At 49.0% G+C, this 20,611-nt stretch overlaps 1 protein-coding gene across 5 annotated transcripts in view; it reads left to right on the forward strand.

Annotated features, from left to right (window-relative positions):
• The window catches only part of TET3 (tet methylcytosine dioxygenase 3), a 111,746-nt gene extending 91,568 nt beyond the window's left edge, over nucleotides 1–20,178 (forward strand). For all 5 annotated transcript variants that reach the window (XM_015094461.3, XM_042248101.2, XM_042248102.2 and 2 more), the window contains 6 exons: nucleotides 2,219–2,427; nucleotides 3,889–4,039; nucleotides 6,539–6,628; nucleotides 7,157–7,294; nucleotides 11,536–11,872; nucleotides 12,387–20,178. In XM_015094461.3, the coding sequence (XP_014949947.3) occupies nucleotides 2,219–2,427; nucleotides 3,889–4,039; nucleotides 6,539–6,628; nucleotides 7,157–7,294; nucleotides 11,536–11,872; nucleotides 12,387–14,176 (2,715 nt within the window). In that variant the 3' untranslated portion in view covers nucleotides 14,177–20,178. The remainder of the gene's footprint in view (nucleotides 1–2,218; nucleotides 2,428–3,888; nucleotides 4,040–6,538; nucleotides 6,629–7,156; nucleotides 7,295–11,535; nucleotides 11,873–12,386) is intronic.
• Nucleotides 20,179–20,611: the final 433 nt, after the last annotated feature.

The raw sequence follows: 20,611 nt of genomic DNA on the forward strand, positions 1-20,611 counted from the left end.
CCTTGGGATTTTTGGAAGGGAGATTCAGCCATCTCACCCCCCACTCCTGGACCCTGTGCACTTTGTGTGAGCCAGGACAGTGTTTAGGGTATGGGTGAAGAGTGAGGTGAGAGCCTGGGTGACTGGACAGCTGGACCCTGAGGAGCAGAGCAGTACCCCATGGTCTGTGCTTTTTTTAGCAGTCTTATTGAGATGTAATTCACATACCATAAAATTCACTCATTTAAAGTATACAATTCAGTGGTATTGCAAATTGTTAAAACAGACCTAACATAAAATTTTCATTTTAATCATTTTAAATGTGCAATCGAGTGACATCAATTACATTCACATTGTTATGCAGCCCATCACCACTACCTATTTCCAAAATTTTCTCATCATCCCAACCTGAAACTCTGGTTGTATTTTTAGGTGTGCCTGGTCATATAGGTTTAACTTTCTAAGAAACTACCAAAAACTGTATTCCATAGCATCCAGGCCCTTGGTTTTTAACAAAAACCATGCAGATATGCACCATTTTCTCTGCAAACGTTTTAGGACAATGTAAAAATTTATGAAATTTTGGCTTATAATTTTATCTATAGATTTTATTCCTTTTGTTCAGTAGTTCAGTTGTGTTTGACTCTTTGTGACCCCATGGACTGCAGCACATCAGGCTTCCCTGTCTTTCATTATCTTCGAGAGTTTACTTAAACTCATGTTCATTGAGTTAATGATGCCACCCAACCATCTCATCCTCTGTTGCCCTCTTCTCCTGCCCTCAATCTTCCCCAGCATCAGGGTCTTTTCCAGTGAGTCAGCTCTTCACATCAGGTAATTAGAATATTGGAGTTTCAGCTTCAGCATCAGTCCTTCTGATAAATATTCGGGGCTGATTTTCTTTTAAGATTGATTGGTTTAATCTCTTTGCTGTCTGAGGGACTCTCAAGAGTCTTTTCCAGCACCACAGTTTGAAAGCGTCATTTCTTTGGTGCTCAGCCTTCTTTATGGTCCAACTCTCACATCCATACATGACTACTGGACAAACTGTAGCTTTGACTCTACAGACCTTTGTTGGCAAAGTGATGTCTCTGCTTTTTAATAGGCTGTTTGGGTTTGTCATAGCTTTTCTTCCAAGGAGCAAGTGTCTTTTAATTTCATGGCTACAGTCACTGTCTGCAGTGTGTTTGGAGCCCAAGAAAATAAAGTCTATCACTGTTTCCGTTGTTTCTCCATCTGTTTGCCATGAAGTGTTGGGACCAATGCCAAGGTCTTCATTTTTTGAATGTTGAGTTTTAAGCCAGCTCTTTCACTCTTCTTTTTCACCTTCATCAAGAAGCTCTTTAGTTCCTCTTTGCTTTCTGCCATTAGGGTGGTATCATTTGTATATCTGAGGTTGTTGATATTCTCCCTGGCAATCTTGATTCCACCTTGTGATTCATCCAGCCTGGCATTTCGCATGATGTACTCTGCATGTAAGTTAAATAAGCAGAGTGACAATATGCAGCCTTGATGAACTCCTTTCCCAGTTTTGAACCAGTCCGTTGTCCCATGTCTGGTTCTAACTGATGCTTTTTAGCCTGCATACAGATTTCTCAGGAGGCAGGTATTCCCATCTCTTTTAAGAATTGTCCACAGTTTGTTGTGATCCACACAGTCAAAGGCTTTAGTGTAGTCAGTGAAGCAGAAGTAGATGTTTTTTGGAATTCCCTTGCTTAATCTGTGATCTGACAGCCATTGGCAATTTGAGCTCTGGTTCCTCTGCCTTTTCTAAACCCACCTTGTACATCTGGAAATTCTCCGTTCTTGTACTGTTGGAGCCTGGCTTGAAGAATTTAAGCATTATCTTGCTAGCATGTAAAATGACTGCGATTGTGCAGTAGTTTGAACATTCTTTGGCATTGCCCTTTTTTGAGGTTGGAATGAAAACTGACCTTTTCCAGTCCTGTGGCTACTGCTGAGTTTTATTTTTATTCCTAAGTCTTTGTAAATCACCAATTACTTAGGTTTTATAGTAGTAATTTTTCATTTTGCAGTTTAATGTTTTTGTTTTCTGAATTACAATGCTCCTTTAGCCTGTGTAGTTGCTGTCACCAGGGTGTGACATCCCTGGGACCATGCCCGGAAGAGCTGCACCCTGGGTCTGTTGGGCAGAGGGGAGGGGGGTGTGGCATTCGCTGTGGCCAAGCACCTCCGCTGGCTCCTGTGGTTCCCAGCGCCCCGCCCTGCCTCCCCACAGGTGATCCGCAGGCACACGCTAGAAGAGAAGCTGCTCTGCCTGGTGCGGCACCGGGCGGGCCACCACTGCCAGAATGCCGTGATCGTCATCCTCATCCTGGCCTGGGAGGGCATCCCCCGCAGCCTCGGAGACACCCTCTACCAGGAGCTCACCGACACCCTCCGGAAGTACGGGAACCCCACCAGCCGGAGATGCGGCCTCAACGATGAGTATGTGGATGGTCCCAGTGGCGGGGGTGGGACATGGGGTCAGCACCCTGTGTGTTCCGCAGAGTTAGGACTGGGGTGGAAAGAGTGCTCACCCACAGAGCTGGCCTGAGGTCTGACCCTGGCTGGGGAGGGTCTCTTGACTCAGCTTAGCTCTACTTTCTGCCCCAAATGGGCTCTGAGGCTCTAATAACGATGACAAGTGTGGAAACGTGTGTGCGTGTCCCGCTAATATAAGGCATCAGAGATAGTCATAAGACCTATCTTTACAGGATCCTCCCCATTTTTTAAATTAAGGTATTTTTACTTACAGTAAAATTCATCCTTTGAGGTATACAGTTTGAGGAACTTGACAGATGTTTATAGCCGTGTAGCCACCACCATGGAGAAGGCAATGGCACCCCACTCCAGTACTCTTGCCTGGAAAATCCCATGGACGGAGGAGGCTGGGAGGCTGCAGTCTATGGGGTCGCTAAGAGTCGGACACGACTGAGCAACTTCACTTTCACTTTTCATTTTCATGCGTTGGAGAAGAAAATGGCAACCCACGCCAGTATTCTTGCCTGGAGAATCCCAGGGATGGGGGAGCCCGGTGGGCTGCTGTCTATGGGGTCGCACAGAGTCAGACACGACTGAAGCGACTTAGCAGCAGCAGCAGCAGCAGCCACCACCACAGTCTAGACATAGAACAGCTCCTTCAGCCCCAAACTCCACCATGCCCTCTATAGCCTGGGGCTCCCCTACACCCCTGGCAACCACACACGTCGTTTCCTGTCTATGTAGGGTTGCCTTTATAAGAATGTCCCATGCAGGGAACCGTGCAGTGGGTAGCCTCCTGAGCCCGGCTGCTTTTCCTGAGCACAGTGTTTCTCAGTTTCATCTGTGGATGTGTGTATCAGGAGCTCATTCCTTTTCACCACTGAGTAGTATTCCACCATGTGGATGCATCACAGTTTGTTTATTCATTCCCCAATTGAGGGGTATTTAGATTATTTCTGGATTTTATTAAGTGTTGAACGGTAATGTCAGTGTTAATTTCTTTAAAGGCCTGTCAGCACCTGGGCCTGCAGGAAACAGGCATGTTCAAACTCTGTGGTTCGCGTTATTCTCCTCTTTGAGTGGTCTGTTTTGAAGCTGGTCAAGATATTAAAGTCATGGCAAAGTGTAAACCTGAGTGGGTTTTTGATTAGGTCCTTTCAGCCATCTCACACAACCCAGGTGCTTCTCCCAGCAGCAGACTCTCAGACCTTCAGACTCAGGAGTGGGAGCCCAACAGGCTACTCAGACCTGGTCCTCTGCCCACAAGGGTAGAGACTTGGGAAAGGAGTTAAGGGGAGGGAATGATGTCATCCCAATAGTGGGAGGCTGGCGGATGCCAGGCAACAGCAGGGCCTCCCCCTCAGGGAGGGGAAAATTCCAGAACAAAAAACGTGCTTTGGATGCCTAACGTGTTATATGTTGCAGCCGGACCTGCGCTTGCCAAGGCAAAGACCCAAACACCTGTGGTGCCTCCTTCTCCTTCGGTTGTTCCTGGAGCATGTACTTCAATGGCTGCAAATATGCTCGGAGCAAGACTCCTCGCAAGTTCCGCCTCGCAGGGGACAACCCCAAAGAGGTGAGCAGAGCCCCATAGGGAGCCCAGGACCTTCCCACTCACCCTGTTCCACCTGCTGCCTCTAACAGTCCAGATGGCACACAGGATTAGTGCACTGAGGCTCAGATGTGCAGAAAATGGAACTTCCTTTTTTTTTTTTTTAACTGACCTTATCTTGCAGTGAAATAAGTTCTGTGATGTGATATGGAAGGATATGACAAGTGAAAAATTAGACTTACCAATTACAGGTACCTCAGGCTCTTGCAGTTAGAAAAGTCTCCTTAAGGTAAATGTTCTGATTCCTCATTAGAATGTGGCCCTCTTAAGGGTTATCGCTTCCGTCCATTCTTTGCAAGATATCTTCCTGGGTGTGAGGTGTGGCAGGAAGAGGGGCCTCAGGCCACCTTTCAGCTGATGCTAGACTTCCCTCATCCTGCCTGGCCGCTGGGGACACGTCTCTGTGCAGTTGTCCAGTTGTCCAGGTCGTTGCTCTCCCCTGCTGGACACCTGGTGTGGTCCTTGGGCACTGGACTGGCAGCCACATGACGTTGCCTCTAGGCCTGAGGCATCCTTCTGCCCTCCGGAGCTTTTCCTCAACCCAGTAACAACAGGACAAGTGTCTCAGGGTCTCCTCCGGAGGCTGAGCGTAGGCTGGGAGCCAGGAGTGTCCAGCCAGGCTGCCTCCCCCTCTGCCACTTCCCCTCTGTTGCCTTGGTTGGGCAGGCCATCCCGAGGGGCTCTCCCCTAGAAGTCCAGAGGCAAAGCCAAGCACAGGCTGCAGTGGGCTCCCCATCCTGCCTCCCTGCTGAGCCTCCCTCCCTCCTTGCCTCTGCTACTGCAAGGACGGGGGTCCTGGATCTGGGCAGTACCTTGATCCCACTTTCTACCTTCCAACTCTCTCCAAGCTCCTTGTACCAGAAGGGCTTCCCCCCTTTTCAGGGGGCAAGGACTCCTGGGGTACATTTTTTTTTCCTAAACCACATATAAATTTCTATGCTCAAACTTCCAAGCTTTGCTTTTCAGAAATAAAAGGAAGCAGCACGTCCAAATTTAGAAGCTCTTTTTTTCTTCTCTCAAAGCCAGCTTTTTTGACTGTTACATAACCTAGTCTGAGTCTAATTTGATGCTAGACTTTTATTTATGGCAGCACCCTGCCTCCCTCAGAAGCAGCAAATGCAGTTGCTTCAATGAATGAAGGAGTCTCAGAGCCACCAGGAACTAGGAATTATCATGAATGAAAGCGGTACATGGAAAACAAATATTTCCTCTGTTCCATCAGCTACCATTTCCTGTGTGCCTACTAAGTGCTGGGTACTCTGCCCAGAAGCTCACGAGTGTTGCAGTTAATCTTACGGCACCTGAGACTCTAGGCACTGTTACTGCTCCCTTTACAGGTGAGGCAGATGGCTTGCCTGAGGCTGTGTGGCAGTGATGGTGAAGTCAGCATTTAACCCTGGCCTGTGTTTCCCCAGAGCTCACAGTCCTCACCCCTATGTTGAGCTGGCTTCAGGCCCCCTGTGCTTGTGGAAGCATCTGGAAGGTAGCCAGGGAGGTGCAGTGAGGCTGGCTGGTAGCTCTGCTGCCCCACTGGACAGACAGCTGAGCCATTGGTCTCACCCTTCTATTTCTAATTCTGTGAGTTTGACTTTTTCCTTCCCTCTTCCTCCTCGTTCTTCTCTGTAAACTCTTCATCCTGTGCTCAAGGCTGGCTCGGAGCCCCTGTAGCCCTACTTGCTACCCTCAGTGGGCTAGAGAAAGGCTATGAATACCTTAAACTCTCTGTTTGGGGGCTGCTTCATTGAGGTCAGCACTGTCTGGTGGAACTTTCTGTGATAATGGAAATGTTCTCTGTAGAGAACAGCCAGCCACAGGAACCACTTGTAGTCACTGAGCATTTGAAATGTAGCTAATACAGTGGAGGGGCTGAATTTTTTATTTTATTTAATTTTAATTAAAAGTAACTTATGCTTCAGTAGCCACACGTGACATGATGCGTGTCCTAAAGGATAGAACGTTGAGCCTGTCTGTGTACCTGGCTCATGACGGGCGCTGGGCCTGGCTGGCTGTGGGACTCCTAGCGCAGGCCTCAGCCGCCCCTCCCTGCCTCTGTTTACCTGTCTGGACCACTGCAGGAAGGATCCACACTTGCTGCTCATGCCCGTACACGCCTGCCATCCCCCCTCTGACCGGGGGTGTTGAGCGAGTGCTTAGTAAGAGCAGGAACCTGTTATAGGTGTTCTGAGCGGCACTGGGCTGGAGCCTGGCAGAGCAGGTGCTTGGTAGTCAAGGCAACCAGACTCTTAGGAGTGTCTTCTCTGGTGAGCTTCAGCATCTCCAGCTTTAAATCAGACCTGGCCCCATACCCTTCCCGGAGGAAACACTGTTAAGATACCTGATGGCCCCTTCTCACCTTGCCACTGGGAGCCCAGCAGAGGTTCTAGAATGGAGGTGGATTTCCAGGGTGCAGAATTTACCAGGCGGAGCTGCTCTGGGGGTGTGTGACTATTCTTATCTCCACAGGAAGAAGTGCTCCGGAAGAGTTTCCAGGACCTGGCCACCGAAGTTGCTCCCCTGTATAAGCGGCTGGCGCCCCAGGCCTATCAGAACCAGGTACTGGGTCTTGGGCTGTTCTCTGCCCACGTGGCACCCCATCTCTGCCTACATGGCACCCCATCTCTGCCCAGCTCCCTGCTGTGTGGCAGTGGCAGAGTGGGCTCCTGATGGGAAAAGCCCAGCCAGTGCTACAGCAGCGATGTAGGTCTTCGTTAAGACCTCTTGTTTACACCAGGCTCACCACCCCCTAGACTGTCTTTCCTCTGTCCTTAGTCTTTATCTCTGTCCCCTTCATAATCCGCCATGTCCTCTGCTCTGGTTTCTACTGAGGAGGCTTGAGTTTCTCTCACCAGTCACCTCTGCACTCCGTAGATGAGGGAAGGGGGACTTGAGATAACCCAGAAGGAAGTAACCCCTGCAGGGGCTTCAGCCATAAAACCTCCCTCCTGCAGCCCACGTACAAGACAGCTGTGTTCCTTAATCTCCTCCCTCCGTCCTTCCCTCTGTGCCCCTGGCCTCCCCCGTGCCAAGTCAGGGCCGTTCATCTCAGGTCGCTTGAGCAGCTCTCCTTGGCAATCTACACAGGTGACCAATGAGGAAATAGCGATTGATTGCCGTCTGGGGCTGAAGGAAGGGCGGCCCTTCTCAGGGGTCACAGCCTGCATGGACTTCTGTGCCCACGCCCACAAGGACCAGCATAACCTCTACAACGGGTGCACAGTGGTAAGAAAGCCTGTGAGCTGTCACAGCCCCGCCTATGAGATGATCCTGGGAGGGGGCACACACCTGCTCTGTGCGGATAGGTGGGCTCAAGGCTGGGCGTGACCCTGCCACACTGCCTGCTTCTGCCAACTTCTTTGGGAAATGCAGGGACAGGGCTGGTTTGGGTGGATGCTGCAGAATGCAGCCTCTTGGGCACCTAGTGTGCCCCAGTTAGCTGAAGTGTGGTTCCAGGTCTCTCTGAACACTTGGATTTAAGTCTAAACAGTCTCTTGACTCATTCATTGGGCAAATGTTTATTGTGCCCCAGGTACTGCTCTAGATGCTGGGGAATAAAATGGACAGTGTGCTGCCCAAGTATGTGATATAATGTCCAGTAACAATGAAGGCTGTGAGGAGAAGATACGGCAGGGTAAGGGATGAGATGAGCACAGACGCTATTTTAGATTAAGTGGAGGGAGCCTTGTCTGGGAAGGGGCACCTGAGCAGAGATGTGGAGGTAAGGGACCGAATGCGTGGGGGTGGGGGTGGGGAGCTCCAGGACCAGCACAGGCGAAGGCTCAGAGGAGTGAGATTAGAGGGGCAGGCAGGGCTGGGGTCGCAGGGAGCATGGGGGGATGGCAGGGCTCTGGGTTGTGCTCTGAGTGTGATGGGAAGCCCTGGAAGGCCTTTCAGCTGGGAATGCTAAGATCTCACTTATAAAGTCAGAAGCACTCTCTTGCTCCTGCAGATGGAGAATAAAATATGTTGCAGTAGGGATGAGTGGGGGAGAACCAGAGCAAGCAGGCCAGGTAGAGGCTGGGACAGTTGTCCAGAGGTGACAGACAGAGCTTGGGCAGAAGTGAGAATTGGGGTGGGGAGTAATTGGACAGGTTTGAGATGATTTTGAAGGCATAGCTGAGGGTATTTTTTGCTCATGGCCTGGACATGGGCTATGTGAATTGCTTGAGCAACTAGGCAAGTGTTAGTGTTATTTACTGAGATGTAGAATATCAGGAGAAGACCAGTTTGGGGTGAAAATCAAGAATTCTGTTTTGACAGACACAGACTCACAGACTTGGAAAACAAACTTACGGTTGCTGGGGAGTAAGGATGGGAGAAAGGAATAGTCGGGGGGTTTGGGGTGGACAGGTATACACTGCTGTATTTAAAATGGGTAACCAACAACCTACCATATAGGAGAGGAAACTTTACTCAATGTTACGGCAGCCTGGGTGGGAAGGGAGCTTGGGGGAGACTGGGTACGTGTATGTGTATGGCTGAGTCCCTTTGCTGTCCACCTGAAACTGTCACAACATAGTTAATTGGCTGTACTCAAATAGAAAACTAGAAAGTTCTTTTAAACAGTTAGAAAATTCTGTTTTGAGACGCCTGCTAGATGTCCAGGCGGAGATGTAGAGTAGGCTGGGAAAAAGAAGGGTCTAGAGAAATGGAGGTGAGACTAGAGAGCACTCGGTGCATAATCAGGGCCATGAGCCTGGATGCAGGTCCCAGAAGAGTGAGCACGAGATGGAGAAGGGAGGAGGTTTGGGCTTGGGTGGGGGCACCCTGCAAGGAGTGATGTGGCTTTCTTCTCTGCTTTTTACCTCGGCCCTGGGAGACAGGGCCCCCAGGGGGCTGTGGAAGAGACAAGGGCACTGGCATGTTCAACTAAAGAGGAACTCCTAGAATCAGTATAGCTTCTGCCCCCATGGGATGAACGGCCCAACCCTAGGATTTCACTTCCCCATCTTGCCCCCCTTTCCCCTGTTCAAGACCAAAAAGCAAGATGAGGCAGGCTTCTGTCTACACTGCACCGTGAGGATTTTGTAGCTGAAATAGAAGGAGGGGGCCCTTCAGGGTTAGGAAAGGAGCAGGGAAGGAGGACAGACCACTGGGAGATAAGAGCAGAGTCAGGTTATTTGGATCCCATCGCTTCCAGAATGAAGTGAAAAATAAGTTTTTTCCAAAATGAATAATGGGTCTTTTTCCTACCTGAACAATTATTATAAAAAGAATTTAATAATATGAGAAAGTATGAAGTAAAAATTGCCTGACGTCTCATAGATAACCTGTGTTAGCATTGTGATGGCCATCCATTCAGATACCTGGATATGTGTGTGTGTGCGCAGCTGTATACATTTTACACAGGTGGATGTGCTGTTCCATGACCTTGCTTCCTTGAACTCAGGAGCATACGGTGGATAGGTTTCTGGGCTGGTGGATATCAGTTTACTTCAGCATGTTCTAAGGCTCTGTGTGTGGCTCTGTCACCGTTTACTAGCCAGTCCCCTGCGGATGGACAGTACTTTCAGACTCCTCTCCGTAAACCACAGGGAGGGTGTCCTCAATACAGCTTTGTGCAGTGGCCCCAGGATAAGGACACTTACAGCCTTTGGCATGCTAATTTGGCAGCTTACTGGCCGGCAGTAGGGTTGGTCAGGAGGCAGAGAGGGGAGAGAATGGCCCATAGCTTTATTGGGGATTTCATAAAGCAGAATGAGCAAAGCAGGATAAATAAGCTGAGTAAGTTTAGGGTGGATAGTTTGAATAATTTCTTCAGGCTCTGGGCTTTAGAGGTGGTCTCTATGGGGTGATTTAAGACAGGGAGAGTATTTGGTGTGTGAGAGTTTGATAAAGGAGATGGTTGGGGTGGGATAGGTTGGTTTATGTATCAAAGTTGCATTGGCAGGGGGTCATTTGCTGCCTGTAGGAATTAGCTAGGCTTCCCAGGTGTCACTAGAGGTAAAGAACCCACCTGCCAATGCAGGAGACATAAGAGATGCGGGTCAGTCCCTGAGTTGGGAAGATCCCCTGGAGGAGAGCATGGCAACCCTTACCAGTATTTTTGCCTGGAGAATCCAATGGACAGGCGGGCTACGTCCATAGGGTCGCAAAGAGTCGGGCACAACTAAAGCAACTGAGCGTGCAGTCTTAGGGAGGGTCAGTCCCTTTAAGATCAAGGCCCCAAATGTTAGAACATCAAAAATTCAGAAAATAAAATATAGTCAATACGAGAGTAAAAAGAGTAAACAGAAAGAAATCAGACCGCCTTAGTAATCAGAGAAGCATGTTCCAGTGGCGAGATACATTTTGATAACAAGTGAAAAGTTTTAAATGAATGGCAAAAATGTCAACAAAAGTGTAGGAAATTTGAAAATTCTGCCAGTGTGAGTGAAGCATTGATGCTAAATCATTTTGGAGCACAGTTTGGTAGTATGTGGCAGTTGGGTTCTTCATAGTGTTTATCCCAGGGAATTAAGTATCTTAGAAAATTCAGTGAAAGAATAGAAGTATTACTTATGATAGGAAAAAATGAGAAACAGGTTTAAATAGTCGTGAGGGATTAGTTAAGGAGATTAACACATTGATATAATGGAATAATATAGTGTGGCTCTTAAATCGTATTGGGAAAGAATATCTAACATGTAAAAAGATATACTGTGTAAGAAAAGGTTATTCTAAAACTGTGCATAATATGGGCTTCCCTGGGGGCTCAGTCAGTAAAGAATCCGCCTGCAATGCGGGAGACCTGGGTTCGATCCCTGGGTTGGGAAGATCCCCTGGAGGAGGGCATGGTAACCCACTCTAGTATTCTTGCCTGGAGAATCTCATAGACAGAGGAGCCTTGTGGGCTACATTCCGTGGGGTTGCAAAAAGTCAGACACAACTGAGTGACTAAGCACACAGCATGTACATAGCATAAATGATCCTATTTAATTATTAAACAGTGAACACGTCTATGACCAAGTATATGTATGGGTTATTTCTAGTGGGTGGGATTATGGAGCTAATTTTCATGTCCTTTGTGTTGCTGTAAATTTTCTACCACCAGCACCTACAGTTTTCAGTTTTAAGAAGAAAAGGAGATGAGTGTTGAGGGCAAGAAGGACAGTGGTTGAAGGTCCAAGGTCTGGGTAATAACATGTCCTGGCAGTGATGACAGTGGAGGGCAGAGCACGTCTCCCTGTCCTGACCTGGTCCCTTTCTGGCTGTTTGACCCAGAGCCAGTCATCTCATCCCCTCTCAGCCTTGTCAGGCAAAGTGAATGGATGTGTGTTGAAAACTGTCAAGCAAACTCTAAATGTTGGTGATACCGTTACTGCATAAACCAAGACAAGTATGCTTTTTAGATACTCTGAAAAGTGATAACGGATAGCTGGGGTTGGGACTGTCTGGGGAAGGGGACAGCCTTGTATGTGGGCTGCTCAGCCCCTCCCTCTCAGTGTCGGGCTCCCCCAAGCCCTTCTCTCTGCTTGAGGCAGGTCTGCACTCTGACCAAGGAAGACAATCGCTGCGTGGGCAAGATCCCTGAGGACGAGCAGCTGCACGTGCTCCCCCTGTACAAGATGGCCAGCACAGACGAGTTCGGCAGTGAGGAGAACCAGAACGCCAAGGTGGGCAGTGGGGCCATCCAGGTGCTCACCGCCTTCCCCCGCGAGGTCCGGCGCCTGCCCGAGCCTGCCAAGTCCTGCCGCCAGCGGCAGCTTGAAGCCAGGAAGGCGGCAGCCGAGAAGAAGAAGGTTCAGAAGGAGAAGCTGAGCACTCCTGAGAAGATCAAGCAGGAGGCCCTGGAGCTGGCTGGCATCACCACTGACCCAGGTGTGTGGGGAGAGGGTGCCCAGCAGGGGTGGCACAGTGCCGTCAGGTCAGGGGCCCCTTACGACCCCTCTTCCTGCCTTGAGATAGAATTCCAGACAGAAAAGTACTGGAATCTCTCAGCCATGTGAACCATCAGTTTCGTCAGTCAGCAACAGAGGACCCCAGACCCAATGGGAGGCACCTGGGAGACAAGTGCACGGAGGTCCCCCATCTTCCCAGAGGGCAGCTGAGTGTCCCCCAGCCCGCCCTCTCCCCTCGCAGCGGGGCAGCAGGGCCTTCGGTGTGGGGCAGCCCTGATCTCTGCAGCAGCTGGCACAGGGGCGCTTCAGTGAGGACAGGTGGGGGTCTGCTTGGGCTGGGGGGCCGAGAGCTCTGCCGGCCGCTCTCCCAGGGCTTCCTCGGGGCCAGGCCAAGCTGAGCGGTGCCAGGAGCAAGCCCAGCCTCACACGTCTTGCCTGCCTGGCTGAGGAAATCTCTCAGGCTCCTTCTCTGTCTCACCTCCTGTCTTCCTCAGGCCTTTCTCTGAAGGGTGGATTGTCCCAGCAAAGCCTGAAACCCTCCCTCAAGGTGGAGCCGCAGAGCCCCTTCAGCTCCTTCAAGTACAGCGGCAACACGGTGGTGGAGAGCTACTCGGTGCTGGGCAGCTGCCGGCCCTCCGACCCGTACAGCGTGAACAGCGTGTACTCCTGCCACTCCCACTATGCACAGCCTGGCCTGGCTGCCGTCAACGGCTTCCACTCCAAGTACGCGCTTCCGGCGTTCAGCTACTACGGCTTCCCATCCAGTAACCCGGTCTTCCCCTCTCAGTTCCTGGGTGCTGGTGCCTGGGGGCACAGTGGCAGCAGCAGCAGCAGTTTTGAGAAGAAGCCAGACCTCCACGCTCTGCACAACAGCCTGAGCCCGGCCTACGGTGGTGCTGAGTTTGCCGAGCTGCCCGGTCAGGCTGTTCCCACAGACACCCACCACCCCGCTTCTCACCACCAGCAGCCTGCTTATCCAGGCCCCAAGGAGTATCTGCTTCCGAAGGCCCCCCAGATCCACCCAGTGTCCAGGGACCCGTCTCCCTTTGCACAGAGCTCCAATTGCTACAACAGATCCATCAAGCAAGAGCCAGTAGACCCTCTGCTCCACACTGAATCTGTATCCAGAGAGCCTGGCAAGATGGGCAAAACACCTTTGCCTGAGGCATCTCAGAACGGGGGTCCCAGTCATCTATGGGGACAGTACTCAGGAGGCCCAAGCATGTCCCCCAAGAGGACTAACGGTGTGGGTGGCAGCTGGGGCGTGTTCCCTCCTGTGGAGAGCTCTGCTGTTATCCCTGATAAGCTCGGTTCTTTTGGGGGTGCCTGCCTGACCCCTTCCCACTTCCCTGATGGCCAGCATCAGTGGGGGTTGTTTCCTGGCGAGGGACAGCAGCCAGCCCCCCAGCCTGGAGGACGGCTGCAAGGCAAGCCGTGGAGCCCCTGCAAGTTTGGAAGCAACGCCTCGGCCTTGGCTGGGCCCGGCCTGACTGAGAAGCCATGGCGGGTAGGGGCAGGGGATTTCAGCTCCGCCCTGAAAGGTGGTCCTGGATTCCAAGACAAGCTGTGGAGCCCCTTGAAAGGGGAGGAGGGGCGGATTCCAACCCCGGGGGCGAGCCAGCTGGACAAAGCCTGGCAGTCCTTCGGCATGCCCCTGGGCCCCAGTGAGAAGCTGTTTGGGGCCCTGAAGTCCGAGGAGAAGCTGTGGGATCCCTTCAGCCTGGAGGAGGGGACGGCAGAGGGGTCCCCGAACAAGGGGATGGTGAAGGAGGAGAAGGGCGCCGGTGGGGCAGAGGAGGAGGAGGAGCTGTGGTCGGACAGCGAGCACAACTTCCTGGACGAGAACATCGGCGGCGTGGCCGTGGCCCCCGCCCACGGCTCCATCCTCATCGAGTGTGCCCGGCGGGAGCTGCACGCCACCACGCCCCTCAAGAAGCCCAACCGCTGCCACCCCACCCGCATCTCGCTGGTCTTCTACCAGCACAAGAACCTCAACCAGCCCAACCACGGGCTGGCGCTCTGGGAGGCCAAGATGAAGCAGCTGGCGGAGAGGGCGCGGGCACGACAGGAGGAGGCCGCCCGGCTGGGCCTGGGCCATCAGGAGGCCAAGCTCTACGGGAAGAAGCGCAAGTGGGGGGGCGCCGTGGTCCCTGAGTCCCAGCATAAGGAGAAGAAGGGGATGGTCCCCACCCGGCAGGCGCTGGCCGTGCCCACGGACTCAGCAGTCACCGTGTCCTCCTACGCCTACACGAAGGTCACCGGCCCCTACAGCCGCTGGATCTAGGTGCCAGGGTGCCAGGGAGCCAGCGTACCTCAGCGTCGGGCCCGGCCCGAGCTGCCTCTGTGGTGCTTTCGCCCTCACGCCTGGGGGCGGGTTGGGGGTGCAGAAGTCTTTTTATCTATATATACATATATAGATACGCATATATATGTATTTATGGTCCAAACCTCAGAACTGACCCGCCCCACCCTTACCCACCCCCCCAACTTCCCCAGCACTTTGAAGAAGAAACTACGGCTGTCGGGTGATTTTTTTCGTGATCTTAATATTTATATCTCCACATTGGTTTTTTTTTTTCCCTCCCTTGTTTGGGGGGCTTTTATTTTCTCTTGTTTTTAAAACTCTATCCTTGTATATCACAATAATGGAAAGAAAGTTTATAGTGTCCTTTCACAAAGGAGTAGTTTTAAATTCCATTTAAAATGTGTATTTATTGGATTTTTTTTAAGTGACAATTGTAATGGTAAACGATCGGCAGGAAAGGCCAGAAGCACTCATTCCTGCCCAGTTGTGCTGGGCCCGGTGAGCCTGGCCCTCTTGGGAGATGACGAGGTTCTCTCAGCCATCGGCCCCTCATGAGCCAAGTGCAGGCTGTAGCCACCCACTGCGTCCCCCTGACAGACACCCTTCCCTTCGGGGAGGGAGCCCTCAGGACAGCTTCCATCCTCTTCAGCAGGATGGGAGAATCTGTAGAGGAACACCTGGGGTCCCTTTTCCAGTCACCGGCTTGGAGTCGGGTATGGGGGGCAGGCGCACCCCAGGCCAGGCACCTGAGATGCTGGCATAGATTTCCCCCGAAACCAGGTTGGAAGTAGATAGCTTCAAGCTTGCTAGTCTCCACACTGAATCCTCTCTGTCCGTTAGCTATCAAGTCACGTGGTACCGTGGTCCCCTCGGCAGCACCTCGGGACGGAGCTGGAATCGAGAGGTTCTCAGGAGCCTTTTTCCACCAAGCTGACTAGCCAATGAATACTGGCTGAAGGAATTTGTCTTAGTGGCAGGTTTTAAAACAAAAAAAAATGCCTCCAAAGTCGATGCTGATACTGAAAAGGGCTACTGTATCTTTAAGAACAAGAAGTCGAACCCAAGCTGTGAAAAGCCGGCAGAGCCTGGTGCTGTAGTGCTGTGCTGGGACTTCCCTGGTCGGGCAGGCCGCACCCGCGGGAACTCCCGCACAGCAGTGTGGCAGCAGGAACGCATCTCCTTATCCCTGGATTTCACATTGGACAATGGTGCATGCCTCACACCTGAGCCCACCCCTCCATGCTATCATTTGAGGAGTGGGCCTACCCTTAACAAGTTTTAAATGCAAGAGTCAAACATTTTCAGCAGGTAGCTATGATTTTCCTCCCTATTTGGTGCCATTTCTCTATTTGGTCGTTTTCTCCTTTCCTTCCTCCCCTCTCCACCCACTTGAACATGCCCATTCTAAAATTCTGGTGCATTCGTTCAGTCCTTTGAAATGAGAATGTGGTGCTTAATTTTTTTGACATTTGTTAAGAGAGGTTGGGCCTGACAGGTAGGAAGCAACATCCGTCGACAGCAAGTCAGACTTCTTGGAGTGTTTGTTCTTCCTGTGGTATTAGCAGAAATGATGTCCAGCTACCCATGTGGATGTATGTGGTGCGTGAGAGGCTTCATAAGGACACAGAGGGGAATATGGCCACACAGTGATTGACAGCCAAACCCTGAGATAAACATCAGATATTTATTGAGCAGTTTTATTCAGATGTGGGTCTTCATAAAATGAGTTTAACAATCAGATGACGATGCTAAAGGCAAGTTCCTGAGCTTCCAGGTGCCTTGTGTAAGAGCTGAGAATTGACCCGCTGGGTGTTTACTGTAACTGTCCCAGAAGCACTGGCGGAGAGTCGCTGTGAGATATCCTAAGCATTTATGTGGTCTGGTTTTAATTGTAAATAGTGAAAAAAAATTTTTAAGCACTTTTGCCTAGATTTAAACAGCAACTTGAAAAAAGTATGTTTTAACATGTAATTGTGGGAGAAATTGTAAATAGTAGCTGAATATTTAACGTGCTTTGTCTAGCCTTCACTTTTACCATATTCTGTAAAGTTGCATTTATTTTACAGGACAAAAATGAAATATTATTGCTTTTGAAATAAATACCCAAGAGCTTATCAGGATTTCGAATTATTCAGAACTCAGATTTATAGGAAAACCTCTGACCTTCAGTTTGACAAGCTAAAGGAAGCAGAGTCTTTAATGAGCATGCTGATTTTCTAGTTTTGAGGAAAAGTTGGGTCCTTTAAATGCTATTTTGCTTAACGCATCAGTACTCTTATGCAGGTCTCATTTGACTCTGTGCTTAGGTAGATGCGGGGGTGCCTTGAAAACTTCATTTTAAATTATCTTAAACAAGAAATACAATATTTTACAAAACATTTGGAGAATGTGACCGTCTGTATGACCCGGGAAAGCCCCAGGTTGGCTGTTGGTTTGGAAGGTCCCGAGTGTAACCCAGGTGATTCTGATACTTGGCATGTATGAATCTCCTTGATGTGTGCTCAGTAGACTCTTCCCCTCATCACCCTTTGGTAGCAAAGCCATTAGATGAAAGGAGAAACCAATACAATCTAAAAGCATGTGATGTCTGTCCCCACCCCAGCCCAAACAGCCTTTGGTTCATAAATTCTAGATTAGCAAATAGGCTGCTGAGAAGTGAGTCAAGAGGCAGTCTCCATTGGACGTCCCCATGCCCTCCAGAATGGTGTTTCAGAGATTAGGTGGTGCTGTTGCCATGCTCAAGCCCATGCTGATTTTTACACACTACATGTATAACCTACCTCAAATCTCAGTCATTAAATTAGCATGCTTTAGACGTATGTTTAAAAAGTAACTATGCACAGCTCTTTATCCCCTCCCCCTTGCTGCTGAAGGTTTCTTAAAGAGAAAAATCGAATTTTTATTTTTTACTGGCACTATCATTTTTTAAGTCTGAAAGATGATTAACAGACATTTTTATCATGAGAAGAAAAATAAAGCCATTGCAACTAAAGAACCTAACAGCATGACCAAGTTTTAGGAATAATAGTACAGCAACAGAAATGATGGAGTCCTAGAGTCATCTCCCCCAGTGTGCCCTGTCCACAGATGCCATCCACATGCAGTGCAGACAGTTGGTTCTTCTTTTGTTTTCCCTGCCTTTTTTGCGTGCAAGGAAAGTACTTGCAAAGTTTTGTGCTAAGAAGTTTTTAAAATTAAAAAATCGCTTTGCGGCAGGTTCTCGCAAAATAACTGGTGCTAGCTCAAGAAACCATTATCTAACCATCAGAAATCTTGACTGAAGTGTTTCATGGCTTTTGAGGTTTCTTGTTTTTGTTGTTGTTTGGTGTGTTTTCTGGCAGGGCCTAGGTTTCCCACACTCTGGCTTCATGGGTACTGCTTTGCCGTCTCACTGAGATGACAGGTGCGTATGGAAAGAGATCATACCCACCCCTCTTGGTCCTTTCACCAGCCTCTTTTGGAAACAGTAGTTTGTAGAGCAAGGGACTTTAAAAGTGCTGAAGCAAGGAAAGAAGGAGCAGATCTTAATTGCTTTGTACCCGGCAGCACTGGGTATGTGAGGACGGGTGACAGTGAGCAGATGGTAACCTGATTCCATTAAGAGAACCCAGCTAGGCTTCATGAAGTTGACCACCGCCAGATCTCACACCAGGGCAGTGCTGCGGAAAATTAAAATGATAGCCCCGACGTGCCTCAACCAATCTCTCTCCTTTTGTTACTGAAGTGTGTTTTATGGACTAGGAAGCATTTTTATGAATTGAAATAGTCTAAATAAAATGGTGCTATGGTGTTTTAATGTGACTGTCCCTGATCCTGTCCTGCTGAGGTGCTATCAAGGTTCTGAAACCACAACCAACCAAAAACAAGGTGGGCTCCAGTCTCTCTTGGCTTCTTCCCCCGCCCCCCTTTTGGTGCTGTCTCCTTAGACTTCTGTTTACGTGCTAGAACCTGCTCTGAGCAGTTTTTCTGTTTTGTTTTATTCTTCCCTTGCTGGCCAGACAGAAAGGCATGTCTCGAAGGCAGCCAGCCCTCTTACTGGGGTGGGGAGTGGGCCTGCCTGTCTTGGAGGTGGCGGGCACGCTGATTTTACATGTGTCCTCTTGGGTCTATCAAGAAAGGAAACGTGAAGGGGTCTTGGGGGGTTCTTTGGAGGAAGAGGAGTCGGGTGCTCCTGCGTCTTCTAACATAGCAGGCATTCTCATAGCCGACACGGTTTTCTTCCGCTGTCCAGGGTGCTGACTAGATGTCTCTGAGAGTTCCAAAGGTGCTCTGCAGGCCAGGGTGGGCCGGATGGGCCTCCTTCCTCCCCAGCACTGGCCAGGACCGTGGTGGGCAGGGGGCTCATTCCCTTGCTCCCCCAGCCTTTGCCCCAGCATTGCTTCTGCCTCTCATTGGTATCCCCTCGTGTTCAAAAGGAAGGAGCTTTGCTCACTCGGTGCCCCTGAGGCTGTTTTTAGTTGGTGCTATTCTAAATTTCTTCTTGGGTCCACAAAAGTTGATATTTTAAAAATTCAACAGGAAGCTCCATTTTGTGTCATCCACTGTCACAATAATTTTTTTTTAAATACCTCAAAAACAGGACATCATGACAACTTTGGTAAAGTAGATTCCAGGAGGGTCTGATACATACAGGTTGTCCATTTGATGACCTACTTGACCTTGAAGAATCTGGGGTCATTTTATTTTTCATTCTTCAGTTAAAATGGCAGAATGCTTAGAGGAAGGACTGTGGTTGACTTTTATTTTGTTTCCTTTTATGTTTTGCTTTTGAATAAAATGTGAATTTCCTATGCCCATCTCATTGAGCTTTTTCAGTCATTGTTGCTGTCATTTGAAATGACTCCCTCACAACCTATTTTTATTAACCAGCTGCATCTGCTGTAGTACATGGCCAACTTCAACATACCCTGGACCAACCTGCATATTTTTCGAGTTTTGTACCCCCAGCATAGGTTATACAGTCCCGCATGCACTCACATGCACAAGGAGAGTTTCCATGTGCGAGGCCCCGTCTTGGCACTCCCAGCCCTTCCTTCAGCAGAGCTGCCAACAAGAGACAAGCAATAGGCTTCTTCCCTGAGCAGAGATTGCAGCACAGAAATGCAAGGTCTACAGTCGCTTTTTGCCTAAGAATCAGTGAGAATTGGCCTACTTCCTCGTTTGCTCCTCTTCTGATATCAGGGATGCTTTTTGTAGTGGTGTTGTTCGCTCTCTTTTCTCATTTTGACTACCTGTCATTCAGGGATAACTCATCATTATCACATGAGGGTTTTAAAAATTCTATTTGGCTCATTGAATATCCAAATTTTCTTGGTTCCAGTACTTTTATTTTTTTCTTTTGAGGGGAAAAAAGGAGGAGAAAAACAGGAGTGATGTAATTTCTTTTTCATCTGTTCCAATTAAAGAAACAAGGGCAGGTCATATTGTGGCATATTAATGCATTAGGCTTAATCTAGAACCCCTGTAGCTTTTTGATGTGTTTTATTTCTTCTCTCTTTGAATTCCTGTTTGGTTACTTGGCTTCCAATGGAGGTGAACTTAACAACCATACTTGAATATTCCGTCTTGACTTTGTAACTGTGGCTACTTGAAATGAAGTTTATCTGGGGTTGATGGATGAATGGTAGATTTTTGCAATGTCTCAAGGCAATAGGATGTGTATTATTAAACTGTAGATATTCTTAGTACAGTAAATTTATGCTGATAATTTTATTTTGTATAATTTTTACTTTTTTGTTAATATTTTTTCCTCCCACTTTATTGGTTTGCCTCCTGAGCTACCCTCCTTGCCCTCCCTTCTCCCCCAGTGTTTCAGCAGATTTAATTTAGGGTGCCTAGAAATTGCAAGTATGTATCCTTTTTTGATTTGTATTTTATTATAATTTACACAAACAACTGGGTTTGTGAACTGTATTACTCCTGGTATCTTTAAAATATTGTGGGTGTTTTAATAAATTTTATATTTATTTTTTGCACTCAAATTCTGTGTGGCTTCTTCTTCCCCACCTTGAATTGGGCCCCGATTGTGGTATTTAAGGTTCCCTATAATCCCACTGTGGTCCAACTCCCAGATCCATACACAACTACTGGAAAAGCCACAGCTTGAAATCCCACTACAAGAGAATCACATATTATTGATCACAAACATTTTCAGAGTACTTAAATATAACCATATGCATGTATAACTTTTAAAATGGAATAAAACAATAATACTGTCCTCTTCATGGATCCTAGCCTTATAGTAAAGAGACTTGTGTAACTCAGTGAAGCTGTGAAGCATGACGTGCAGGGCCACCCAAGACAGGTCACAGTGAAGAGTTCTGACAAACGTGATCCACTGGAGAAGGAAATGGCAACCCACTCCAGTATTCTTGCCTGGAGAATCCCATGTGCAGTATGAAAAGGCAAAAAGAT

The sequence above is a fragment of the Ovis aries genome, chromosome 3 (assembly GCF_016772045.2).
Source record: "Ovis aries strain OAR_USU_Benz2616 breed Rambouillet chromosome 3, ARS-UI_Ramb_v3.0, whole genome shotgun sequence".
Classification (NCBI taxonomy): Eukaryota; Metazoa; Chordata; class Mammalia; order Artiodactyla; family Bovidae; genus Ovis; species Ovis aries.